The sequence below is a fragment of the Acanthochromis polyacanthus genome, chromosome 9, assembly GCF_021347895.1.
Source record: "Acanthochromis polyacanthus isolate Apoly-LR-REF ecotype Palm Island chromosome 9, KAUST_Apoly_ChrSc, whole genome shotgun sequence".
NCBI lineage: Eukaryota > Metazoa > Chordata > Actinopteri > Pomacentridae > Acanthochromis > Acanthochromis polyacanthus.
Window position 1 is genome coordinate 11,432,443 of NC_067121.1, and position 12,825 is coordinate 11,445,267.

The 12,825-nt window shown below is 40.3% G+C and overlaps 1 protein-coding gene across 2 annotated transcripts in view; it reads left to right on the forward strand.

Annotated features, from left to right (window-relative positions):
- The window catches only part of kirrel1b (kirre like nephrin family adhesion molecule 1b), a 112,408-nt gene extending 105,179 nt beyond the window's left edge, over window positions 1-7,229 (forward strand). For both annotated transcript variants that reach the window (XM_022208671.2, XM_022208672.2), the window contains exon 15: window positions 289-7,229. In XM_022208671.2, coding sequence (XP_022064363.1) covers window positions 289-933 — 645 coding nt within the window. In that variant the 3' untranslated portion in view covers window positions 934-7,229. The remainder of the gene's footprint in view (window positions 1-288) is intronic.
- Window positions 7,230-12,825: the final 5,596 nt, after the last annotated feature.

The window sequence follows — 12,825 nt, forward strand, 5'->3', positions numbered from 1 at the left end:
TGCTTTAGTGTCCACTTTCTTTGCTCACGATTTAATTTGTCTGCCATTGCTCACATTCTCTGTAAAAAAATAAATAAATTTAAAAACCCCATAAAAATCTAAACCAAGATTGGAAGAAATAGACGTGAATAAGGGATATGGAATACTGATTTGGAATTATGGTTTGGATTAATCAGATCTAAAACATGACACAAAAAGTGAAACAACTGTAAGCCTACTTTCAGTCCACTCTCTACATTAAAAGAAATAACCGGACTAACTGGCTAATTTTCTTCCATCTGATCTCAGGATCCAACCAACGGCTACTACAATGTCCGAGCCACCACCCACGAAGAGGCGCGCCCCCAGTCCCGCATCATCCACTACCAGGGGGAGTTCCGCTCTCCGAACCTCAACAGCGGACCGGCCGGAGCCACATCCAGTGGACCTCCAGCTGCTGCCAGCGGTGCTGTCCCCCCCAGCCAAGTGCCGGGCTCCAGAGCGGGCTGCTACGACCCCCGCCCGCCTTCCAGGATGTCGCATGCCACCTATGCCCAGTTCAACACCTTCACCAGGGCAGCACAGAGCCAACAAGCGCCTCCTAATCCTGCCCTCCAGTCACCCGGAGATTACCCCGGAGACTGTGGCCTGCTGGACGGAACAACTCAACTGGCTTATGACAACTACGGATACCCTTCCCAGTATCCCACCTACCCCAGAATGGGCTTTGCTCCACCCATAGAGGAAGGGCCATCGTATGAGATGTACCCAACAGGACAAGGGATCGGGCCTGGGCCAGGACCCGGTCCAGGACCAGGACCCGGACCAGGACCAGGACAGCAAAGTCCTGAAACAGGGCTGGGGAAGTACGGAAGCTCTACTCGCTTTTCATATTCATCTCCACCTTCTGACTATTCCAGCAGACACACACAACGGATGCAGACTCATGTGTGAGAAACATACCGATACATAAACACAAAAATACTTTGGAAAAAGCTAAAAAAAAAAATCTCACCTTTGTATACATAAGCAGGAATCCTTTTTCCATAGCTTCCACTGCATGGAATTTCAGTTCATTTCTCGCCCAGCAGTTACGAGCATCACATGTAATACAGTTAGCAACAGCGAGAGCCACAATCAAGAGGAAAAAACAGTTGAGCACTTTGAATGCAGGAAGAAGAGGAGCTCAAGGAGGCACAGAGGAAGTTTTCTCCACCTGAAGTCCTCATCTTGCTGTCAGATCATCTCCCTGCATTGCGTGGTCCTCCCACCTCATCTCTGTAAATAAGCCCATATGGAGATTTGGGTCATATTAAAGTTATTTCCTTGTACAAAGAATGCAATGCAGTACGGTGAGCTACAGAAAAGCTCTGTTAGCCACACTTTTTTGCATTTTCTGACTCTCACATATTGCAAAACACACACAAATCTTTGAAAACGTATTTGTTTCTGTGTGTTGCAGCAACGGGGCAGCTTGGACTATGAATATATCTGGCACTTTTTTGATGCTTCTATTTCCTCAAGAAAATTCGCCCAATGGCCATTTCTTACAAGATCTACCTTGATTTAAGTGGGACAAAGCTTCTTAAGGTGGTGCAGTGACTGAACCGGAGTGCCAATGCTTATGTGCCAACACACACAAACTATTGTGTCTTCTTTTGTAAAGCGTGGACAATGAGGTGCTCTGGACGACAAGATTTTTGTACATGCCACACCTAAAGCGGAAAGGAGCGGTAGCAAGCATCTCTGTGCTCCTTTTCCGCCTCCTCGTTTTCCCATTTTTATCATCATGATGCATTTCTATACTTCATATTTCACTCGATGCTAAAAACGACAAAAAAAAAAGATATTTGTGAAACGAGGTGCGGTGGGAGCGCTTTTTTTCATCCTGGCAAAATTCTCTGCAATTTGTACAAAAAGGTACCTCCCCTACCCTGAAGTGTCAAAAAAAAGTATTTGTTTCTCTCACTTGCACAGTAGAATAGATTTTTCTTTCCATATTTATACGGAAACGTATGAAGAACATGGCATTCAGAAGCATTTTATAATATTTTTATAAGGAGTTGTGGACCAAAGGTTCAGCGTTTTGAGGTGACACTTTTAACGTGTATGTGGCTACATGATCGTTGCTAGAAACCTTTTGAAAAAAGAGACGGATGGTGTTTTTAAAAGTGGATGTTGAATTAGAAAACTTGAAGAGCTTCACTCCAAAATGATGAATATCCAGCACGAGCGAGTGTTTCCCTTTTGATGGATGTCTTTGTTTGGCATGAAACTCTTTCTTTAACTTCCAGTCTTGTGACTGGACTGCCTTTCTCTGAAACGTTGACGACATTCGAAGTGATGGATGGAGAACAAGCAGCTGCTCCCTTTGAGCTGCACTGCAAACTTTGTAAGCAATGGGAACGTTCAAATGTGGTCTAACATATCAAACGCGAAGGTACAGAGGGTTCTATCTAGCTCATATGGTACTTTGTACTACATTTACAGTGTGTGTAACGTGTGACGGTTTCCTCACTGCGATAGGAAATATTTTGGTGGTATTTTGTGTCCGAGATTTTTCCATTTTGTTGTGTCAGCTTTTGGTGCGTGTGATTGGCTTTTAACTCCACAGGTTTGTAATGATGCGCATTTAAAAGTCTGCTTCTCTTAAACCAAATCGGTGAAGAGCAGTGGAAGTCATTTATTTTTGCACACTGACATCTCATAAACTTCACCTTTCACGGTGACAATCATTTTGTTGATTTGACTGCAAAGCAGCAGCGTCGATCTTTACTATATCCTGACCTTGAAGTTGTAAGGTTCGACTTCTAATCCAGCTTTTTTCCCCCTTTTTATTTCTTAAGGAAGACAATAAATGTTTTTTGCATCCGCTTTTACCTTTTTTTAAGGGACAGTCAAAGTTAAGAGCAACAGAAAGCAATAGTCACCCGCTTGTATCTTTACACGTTCAAGCAGTTAAAAACGAGAGCAGATGACGACAACGCTTTAAATAAAACCTGCAGGCTGCAAAAAACTGAAACCAGAAATCTCTGCGCCTCCGGAGGTAATCATCGAGCATTCGCACTTATCAGCCACCCTATCAACCCCTCACGATATATTATGGTAATTGCGTGCAAAGGAGCAGTAAAAAGGAAAAAAAACAGTATTTATAGCTACTGTTTAGAATAAACAGTGAGAAAGGAAACCACAAGCTGCGCTGATTCCATATATCAGATGGAACCTCGTAGCTCCAAGGTCACTATATAAAGTGTTTCAGTGGTTATGGAGGAAAGAATGGCAGATGGAGCACCCTTTTAAATTTATATGGTTATCACAGCCTTGGTATTGCATTCTATTACCTCTTTACAACCTTTTTTACAGAGTTGTAGCTGCGCAGTATTTTGCATCTGACTTGCAATGTCGTTATGACCTTGTGTAGAAGGAGTAAATTTGACACACAGGAGGTACTGAGGCCACAAAAACAACCCCACATTGTCGGGCCACCCAGGCACTTAGTCAGTACCTCTTAAGTATTTGTTGACAGTGGGGACGCATAAATATGTAAAAGACACCACAGATGCCAAAAAAAAAAACTGTGCTAGATTTGGTTCCACAGTGAAAAATTTGTGATTTGGAAGGAAATCTGAAGGAATCTTTCTTTTTCCACCTTATTTCCATCTCCACAATGTGTGCTGATGCTCCTTTGCTCTCTCTTGTGACACATTATTACCGGTTTGCAAATTTAAAGGTCGAATCTGTATCTTCAAGATTAAAAAAAAAGTCTTTTTTGAACTTTCCTTCAAGATTACAACACGTGGGGCTTGCAGGTGCATCTAACTTGCATAAACGCATCTATGTTGAGGGGCTGGTTGTCTTTTTTCAGACAATATATTATCTTCACAGGCCTCTGACATCCATTTAGGTTATTTATGACATAATCTTTTCTTCTTTATTTTAAGTAAATCAGTATTTTAAATCTTATTTTCTTTGCATTGCTTCAACAGTGGAAGAAGCGTGCAAAAGTGTGTGTTTCAACTTTTGAAGACATGTTTTATTTTGTATGCTTCTGGGGGTTCTAATTAATCAAAAAGTATATTAAAAAAGAAAAAGAGAGAGAGGGGGCATCTGTGGCCAGAAAAAACGACAGCGCAGCCAGGCCACAAATAGCCAAAACTTCGTCTCAACTAGGCCAACCCAGGCTAGAAGCAGGCCAGACCCGCAGCTAAACGCCCTGTTCCATGCTGTGCTGTGCTGTGCTGTGCCATGCGATCTCCGGCCAACTGAAGCGACTCGGTGTCCATTTTTACCTTTCAGAGTTAGTCGGTGGGTGCTAAAAGACTGAGCAAAAAAAAAAGCTTCCCCTCATAAAAAGAGAACTGAGCAGACCAAGAAATGCAGCAGCCATTTGTGTCCGTTGTGTTTCTTTGTGTCCATACTAACACATGTACTGGATGCATCCATCTGTGAATGTGCATGTGTGTGTGTGTGTCTGTTGACAACATGCAACCCAAATGTGTTTTCATGCTTCTGGAAATGTGTTGGGACCGCTGGCTTGCCGAAAGTTGGGTTTGACTGATGTTTTCAGTAAATGTCACGTTGTCACCTGCTGGTATGATGGAGGTGACTCCTGACCGCAGTTTAAAAAAAAAAAAGAGAGAGAACTATATGGTTTTGAATTAGATTTTCTTTACAAATTGTGTATTTTAGAATTTGATTATCCTTTCTGTGCAGATACAATTGATTTAAATGTAGTATTGTCCACTGATCGTGGCTCAAAATTAGAAATTCTTAGTATGAAACCTCATTTTTAGGATGCTTCTTCAGAGTCAATGTGCTTTAACCTTTTGAATCTCATGCAGTTTATGCTGTTTTTGCTCTTGCTCTTGTCACCTTTTTACTAAAAGTTTACTAAAAGTAGAGAGAGCTCAAATATGTCTTCTATGCAGTAAAACAAAACGATAAAATCATAAATCATAACGACGACAAAACGAAAGTTCATTTTTTAAAAAGTTATTTACATGATAAAAGTTGAAAAAAATGAAAAGTGGACTCAGCATGTACAACATTCTTCCAAGTGTCCAAAAATATTGCATTTAATTATCTAGTATAGATATTTTACTGTTTCATTTTTAATTTGTTTCACTATTTTCCAGCTATTTACTTTGTGTAAACACAGCCTGCAGTTCAGCTGACAGGTCCCTGAATTTTAGCTATGTGACTGTCGGTTGCAGCTGAGTCACTAAGGGCTTCCCAGATGTCTGGACTAGCACAGATTTATTTTATTTTTTTTACTTTTTTTTTTTTTACAGAATCTGGTTACTGCAGGAATGTATTTTTTGAGAATTTTTAAATGAGACATGTATATTAAAATGAAATTGACAAAATGCAACAATTTTAAGCCTAAATTTGGTTGATTTTCCAAACACAACAACTTAGAACACATAATGCACTCCAGTATTGTTGGAACGCTAAAAATCCAACAATTTTTTATTTTATTTTTTATTTTTTGTAATTTCTTGCTCTGATAAATGGTAGAATTTTGGCTATTTTTCAAACATAACTTGCCTCTCAAATTCACAAGCAAGTTTTTGGGTTCAAAGAGGTTAATTCTACATTTATGTAGAAATATTAATATATATTAAATATTTAATTTAACCTTTATTTAACCAGGTAAAAGAAAAAACCCACTGAGATCAAGATCTCTTTCACAAGGGTGACCTGGCCAAGAGGTCATAGTAAATACATAAAAAACAGTATAAAACATAACAACAATTTAAAAATGCATTTTTGTGAATGAAAAATCGCAGTAAAGGACAGAAGATTATCAAATATACATAACTATTCAGAAACACAGGCACTGCTTAATGGTTTCATGCTGTTTGTCCATTAGCAAGGACCGGAAAGCTCCAAGTGAGATGAGCTCTGAGAGCTTCAGTTCAGTCTATACAGAGTTCCACGCTGTTGGAGCAGCAAAACTGAACGCTTTCTTCCCCAGTTCAGTTCTTACACGAGGAACAGAAAGATGAAATCATCATAATATTTGCCTTTATAGTAGCTTTAAACTTTACAAGCAGATTTAAATGTGTCAGAAACAGTCCTATAATCACAGTTTTTTGCTTTTGAAGGAAATGACATTACACTTGTTGGTTAGGACGAAATGAAGCAGCTTCCAAACAGATATTGGCCGCTATTGAAACAGAATACTAAAACCTTCAGAGCTAAGCAACCGTGATTACCCCGGCTGTAGGAAGAGCAATACTCAGCATCCAAAGAAGTGACTTTTCTGTCTTTCAGAAACAAAAGGAAAACAGTGCAAGTTGCTCAACTGCTCTAACTTCAGCCGAGGGTAGTTTAAAAGCTTAATATCTACAGTAGCAGCCTAATACAGCATTACTTCCAAAGTCAAAGCGTTTTGTGGAGCTACAGGTTATGCTAAGAAACAGAAGGTTAGCAAAACGTTAATGGCTCCTTCCTGCTCTTTCCTGGGTTTTAGGACATCTGCGCTTCAGCAACCTGAGCTAAAGTCTCGTCTACCTCCGTCTGAAGTGTCAAAAGTTGCCCCTGACACCATTTAAAGTTGCCCCGTTAGAGGAGGAGGAGTCCAACAAACTTGGCTGCTAAAAAAATCTGAAGGTTTAAAACTCTAAACTGCTAAAACGGTGCGCACCATTACAGTACTGTGTCTATCTCGTTTTCCCACAATACTTTAAAGATTAGGAGGGAATAAGGAGGGCTACATGTGGCATTTTGGAGTAACTTTCCAAAACCATACATCAGTCAAACCCGAGCAGGAAGCAGGACAGCTGGTGAGACAGAGTGAAGGAACGTCGCAGGGCCTCAGGTCACGACTAAATCCAGCTGCTGAGCCGGAACAGCTGCACGAGTGAACAAGATCAACTGATTGTTCTGAGCATATAATGACAACAATCAGTACATGAGTGAAGGAATCCATATTGCACTTAAAAGAAAAGTGGGGCCGTGCATCACAACAAAGAGAGGATCAGTGTGTGTGTTCGAATAAGCATATATATTCTCCATTTAATTCCTTATTTTTATCTCTATATATTGTTCACGTGTGTTATGTTCTTGCTGGGTTCCTTTTTGTTCGTGGCAAAAAAAAATGTACAAAACATGCAAGATATTACTGAAATTTTTCTCTCTTTTGTTCCTGTTTTTTTGGTTTATTTCCTTTGGCTTTTTTTCAAATTCTATGTAATTATTTTTTCACAGTGTTAGAGACAATAAAAGAAGACACGGTTTCATAAGAACACTGGCAGAAGCTTGTTTCATTTCACCTGCACACACCTGAACTTGAGAGTTGGTTTTGTTACATGTAAATGAGACTCCAGAATGTGGCTAAAAATATGTAGTTTTTATTCAAATGCAGTTTGTGCAGCTCACACGCTGCTGTTTATTTAGGTCAGACCATGAATGACTGCAGTCAAACAGTGGTTGTGACAGTTTCTCATGTCAACATGGAAAGTGAGTCTATGTTTAGCAACACAAGAATATATGTAACTGAATGTGAAACAGCTCAAAACAAACATCTGCAGTCGATCCTCTTTTTCAAAAGTCATTTCTCCTCGTCTCCTGACTCATTTATTCTGTTGTTCTCATCCTCTAGTACTGTATATATGTTGCAGTTTTAAATCTTCTTTCTTCCTCTGTCAAGAAAGAGCTGCCTCCATTCCCTCCTACACTGTAAAAGGGTGTGTTGTTACAACAAATAGATATTTGCAGCAAATAGATATTTGCTGTAGCAGTATTTTTTAAAATTAATATAACACTGATTTTAAAGGGGCACCGAGGAAGATTTTAGCGGAAATGTAGCGTTGCCTACATTTCCCATGAGCCTCGGCGCGCACTGTCGCAAACCGTCGTAAAGGAGCAAGCGAGCCTCAGGAAAGCCGGCGGTGGTGGAGCAGAGATGACATTAGCCGACTTCATTGGCATGGAGCCAACTGGTCCCGCTGGTCGCACTGTTCCAGCATTTTCATAGCTATGACACAAGTGCATAATTGCCCGATCATGTTTGGTTGTGTCCTTAACAGTAACGTGTGTAAATGACTCCGCGGTCTAATAAAACCGAGTTGTCAAAGCTGCTCCGAGCTACGGAGTTAACCGAACATTAGCTCCGAGCTAACGTTACATTAGCCAATACTCATACAGTGTTTTTGCCACAAAGTTAGTCAACTAAACCAGTCACAGTCAAACTAATCCCATAGTCTACTAACCACACATCGCAAGCAACACACACAAAAGACAAAAGAATTGTATCAAACTTACAAAGAGCTAAAGTTACATACCTGTCTAGGAGAAGCACAGCCAGCTTGGCATCTGTTTTGATTCCTTTTTGCTCCCGGAATTCTCTCCACCTCTGAAATGCCTGTCCAAGATTAACTTTTCTTTTGCTTCGTTGTCGATCTGACAATCTTTTTGCTTGCAGACTTTGCTCCGTTCGCTTCCTTTTGCGCTCCATGTGTGCCGTCTTCTCAACCAACTCTCCGCTCTGCTACTGCTAAAAACAACTAGCTCCGCTCTGCTACGCTCTGTCAGCGCACGCGCACCATATTTGCTGTAAATCGCTCCGTCTCTCACAGGAAATTCTAGACGAGTCGACAAAAAATTAATAAAATACAAATATTTACAAAACCAAAATGATTCATGAATCGAAAATGAGGGCATTAATAAGTGTAAATAACGAAGATTCATCCACATTAATAAGAGACTTTGTTACGAGCATAAAAATCTTCCTCGGTGCCCCTTTAACACAGTAAAGCTCTATTCTCTATACACCGCTTTATCCTCACTAGGGTCGCGGGGGATGCTGGAGCCTATCCCAACTGACTCGGGCGAAGACAGGGGACACCCTGGACAGGTCGCCAGTCTGTCACAGGGCTACATATGCAGACAAACAATCACACCTACGGACAATTTAGAGTAATCAATTAACCTCAGCATATTTTTGGACTGTGGGAAGAAGCCGGAGTGCCCGGAGAAAGCCCACACATGCACAGGGAGAACATGCAAACTCCATGCAGAAAGATCCCAGGCCCAGGCCGGGATTTGAACCGGGGATCTTCTTGCTGCAAGGCGAAAGTGCTAACCACTACATCACTGTGCAGCCCAGTCAACAAAATATGAATCTATATTTTTTTCCAAATATGGGAAATACAGTCATATATTTTGCTGATTTAAATACAATAAAATACTGTAATTCTTTAGTAAAATATTGTAAAAGAACAATTTACCATTTGTAACAATAATGATTTTTGATGTGCGCATTATTTACAATTTTGGTTTGTTTTATTCTTCTTATTTTTAGGGTTAACATGAAAATATGTACGCTTTTCTGTTTAACTGGTTCTATAATTCACAAAACAGGGTAAAATATGTAAAAATAACAGTAAATTGTTAAAAAAATTACAGCTAAATCTATTTTAAAATCTAGTTTTTTTTACAGCAGACTTCCATTCTTCTCTCCTTCGTCTTGTCGCTTCTGTTCACATGTAACTTCTCATTTCTCTCAACATTTTTCCTTTCTCTCATCCCTCATCTCTCCTCAAACCATTTAGTTTTTCTCTCTTAGGTGCGCAAAAGCCATTGTGCAGTGAAACAAAGGCAGTGGATAACATGGGAAGGAGTGGAAAAGAGGAAGATCTCTTGGCAAGAACTGTGGGATATGAAGATGTTGAGAGCAAGCTTCACCATCAAAGCGGCCTATGATGTCCTACTGTCACCCAAGAACCTCAACCAATGTTACGGTGAAGACCCTACATGCTCACTCTGCCCGACTCCAGCTACACTCAAACACATCTTAGTGGGTTGCAAGACCAGCCACGCTGAAGGCCGTTACACCTACATGACCAGCTGCTGAGGTGTCTGGCACTAGTACAAGAGACGCAGCACATGAGTGTTCCACCCACCTCGACCTGAAGACAAGAAACAACATTTGTCCAGAAGGGTCAATGTCTTCTTGAATGGGCGCCTCTCAACTGTCCAGGATCTGGGCAGCTGGGAGGGGCCTGCAATTGGAGGATGCTGGTAGCCCCTTTACAAAAGCTCTGCTTCCCACCTGAAATTGCATCAACCAACCTGTGACCAGACCTAGTCCTATGGTCAGCTTTGCTTGGACACGTCTACATCATTGAGCTCACAGTGCCCTGAGAGAGCCAGGTAGAGGAGGCCTATGAGCACAAGAAGCTGAGGTATACGGAGTTTGCTGCAAATCAGCGAGGCTGACTCGTAGCCACTTCGACATCCAGGCTTCTCTGGGAGATGGAAGTATGCGTGAAGGTCCACCAGAACCGCTGAAAAGGGAAGTCAGTGGTTGTGGATGAAGAGAAAGGACTCCATCTGGGCCTTCAGGTGAGTAGACAGCATCTAAAGGGTGAACCTGGGACCCTGGGATTCACTGCTGAACCCTCTGGAGGTGCTGTGGGCCTATCAGCAAAGCACTGATGAAGGAGGACTTCCACTTGATAACTCAGAGCCCAGAGGATGCCCTCACTCACTGCACCATCCCACAGAGTCTTAGATTTGTCATGTATGCAAGAAGGGATTCCAACATCTAGTCCTTTACAACAGATCTTACATCCTTTCTTCTCTCACTCTTTCAGCTCTTCTTATTACTCTATAGCTTGTCCTCTTTCCTCTTCTTGTGCTCCGTCTTTTCATGTGCAGCTCTAACCTCCTGTCTCTGAATGCCTCTAACATCTTTTCATTCTGTTGCTCTTCTCCTCATCGCTGTTCTCCTTTAGTCTCATTTCAATTCAGTTCAAGAGGCTTTATTGACATGAATATCATGTTCACAGTACTAGCAAAGCATAAAAAGTGGCGTGATTGAAATATGGTGAATTATTTTGAAGCTTTGTTTTACAGGTTTTTCTTCTTTTTTAAAACAGTTTAGTAAAAATTATTTACCATAGTCCAGACCTTAATATGCTTATTTTTTCCTTCAAAAAATAGCAGTTAAAGTTAATTACAATTAATAGAAATACAGATTTTGGACGTGCACAAAGCTTTGGCAGTATTGTTTTATAAAAACTTGTAAATTGGCCAAAACCCTGGCAGTGACATTTAAAACAAAAATTATGTTTGCAGACTTAAATGCAGAAAAAAAATAGCCTTTTTTATGGTCAAACACTGTCAAATTAACTTAGAACTACAATTATTAAAAATATTAATTTTGGATGTGGAGAAAGTTTTTCAATTTTTTTTAACTTGTAAATTAGAGTTTTTTATTATCTATAATTTAACAAAACAGTGAAAATCTGTAACATAACAATTAATAAAATGATTTGCCATTTTTCAATCCTCAGTTTACATAATGCTTCCATGAATAACAGCAAAAACTAATAAAAAAACATAAACAATATTTTTGCTGATTAAAATACAGCAAAAATTGTGTGACCAAGCATTGTAAACAAACTATAATTAACAAAAATGTAGAACTTTGAAATGGACATTATGTACAATTTTGCTCCTTTTTTGGATGTTTGTGTTTTACATGAAATGTAAATTTTGATTTTTTTTTTCAATGATTTTACACATTTTTGTCTGGAATTTTAAAAAAGTAACATTTAATCATTCAAAAAAAATTGCTGAAAACCTTTTTACTATACATCCATTTTTACAGTGCAAGGTTAAGGTTAAGTCCAAACTTTGATTGCTGTGTCTATCTTCTCTAAAATACTCAGTTGTCCTCTTTTATCCACCTCTTCTTTAATATCTCCAGGTTTCATTCTCTTCTTCTTCTTCTTGCCTGTCTGTGTCATCTTTTCATCATTTCTGTCATCCTCTCATCCCTCAGATGCCTTCTCCTCTATTTTCCTCCTTCATATCTCCTCATCTTCTTCAGCTGTTTCTTTTTCCTCTTCTGTTTTGTCTCTCATCCTCTGTCTTTTCCATTTCGAGTCCTTCTCTCAGATCTCAAACCTTCTCCTCTCGTTTCTTGCCTTTTCATCTGTCCTTCTCTCGTCTTCCTCCTCCTTTTCATCCTCTCTCACCAGACTCCTCTGTCCACTCCATTTCTCTCCTCTCTCCTGGTTTTCTGTATTTTTTTGTCCTCTCCTCCTCTGTTTTCATCTCTACTGCATCAAATTGTCAGTCCCTCTTACATCACTGCAACTTTACCTTCATCTTAGTCCTTTCCTTTCTGTTTTTCCTCTCCTCTGTCGACCTTTTGTCGCCGTCTATCATCTCTTATCACATCCTTTCAGATTTGGCTGTAACTCCTCGGCTCTCCCTTTAAACCTCCTCGTCTCCTTAACTCATTTCCTTTCTGCATCATTTTTTTCTTTAACTTCTTCTCCCCCTCTGCACCCCATCTTCTCCTCTCATTTCTCTCAACAAGAAAGAAATGACAGCAGATTAAAGAAGGACACAAAAGACAGACGGGAGGCTTCTTCTTCTTCTTCTTTTCTTTTCTGCTTTTTGCTCAGTGTGTAACAATGATTATCGCCTCCTCTCTCCCCCTGCTCTCACTGAGGAATAATGTCTGAAATAACCTTCAGCGCTGCACTCCCAGCGTGGACCTTTCTCCCGCCTCACTCCAGCAACACTTCCATTTTATCCCCTTGCTCACATCTGAAGTGGCCGCTGTATGTATTACGGCCCCTACTCTTGCCTGGCACCGCTCAAGATATATTATCATATTAGTGGGGAATGATGTAATGCGTTTCAAGACATTTGTCCTTCGCACATCCTCTGTCCCTCCGCAGATGATGTCACTGGCTTTGTGTCTGGAGGCAGAGAAGTTCTCAAGTGGCTTTTAAAAAAAAAAAAAAAAAAAAAAATCCCTTGACATTGTCGCCATCTCGTGGTGGAAAAGCAAAGAGCAGAGAAAGGGAGAGAGAGAGAAGT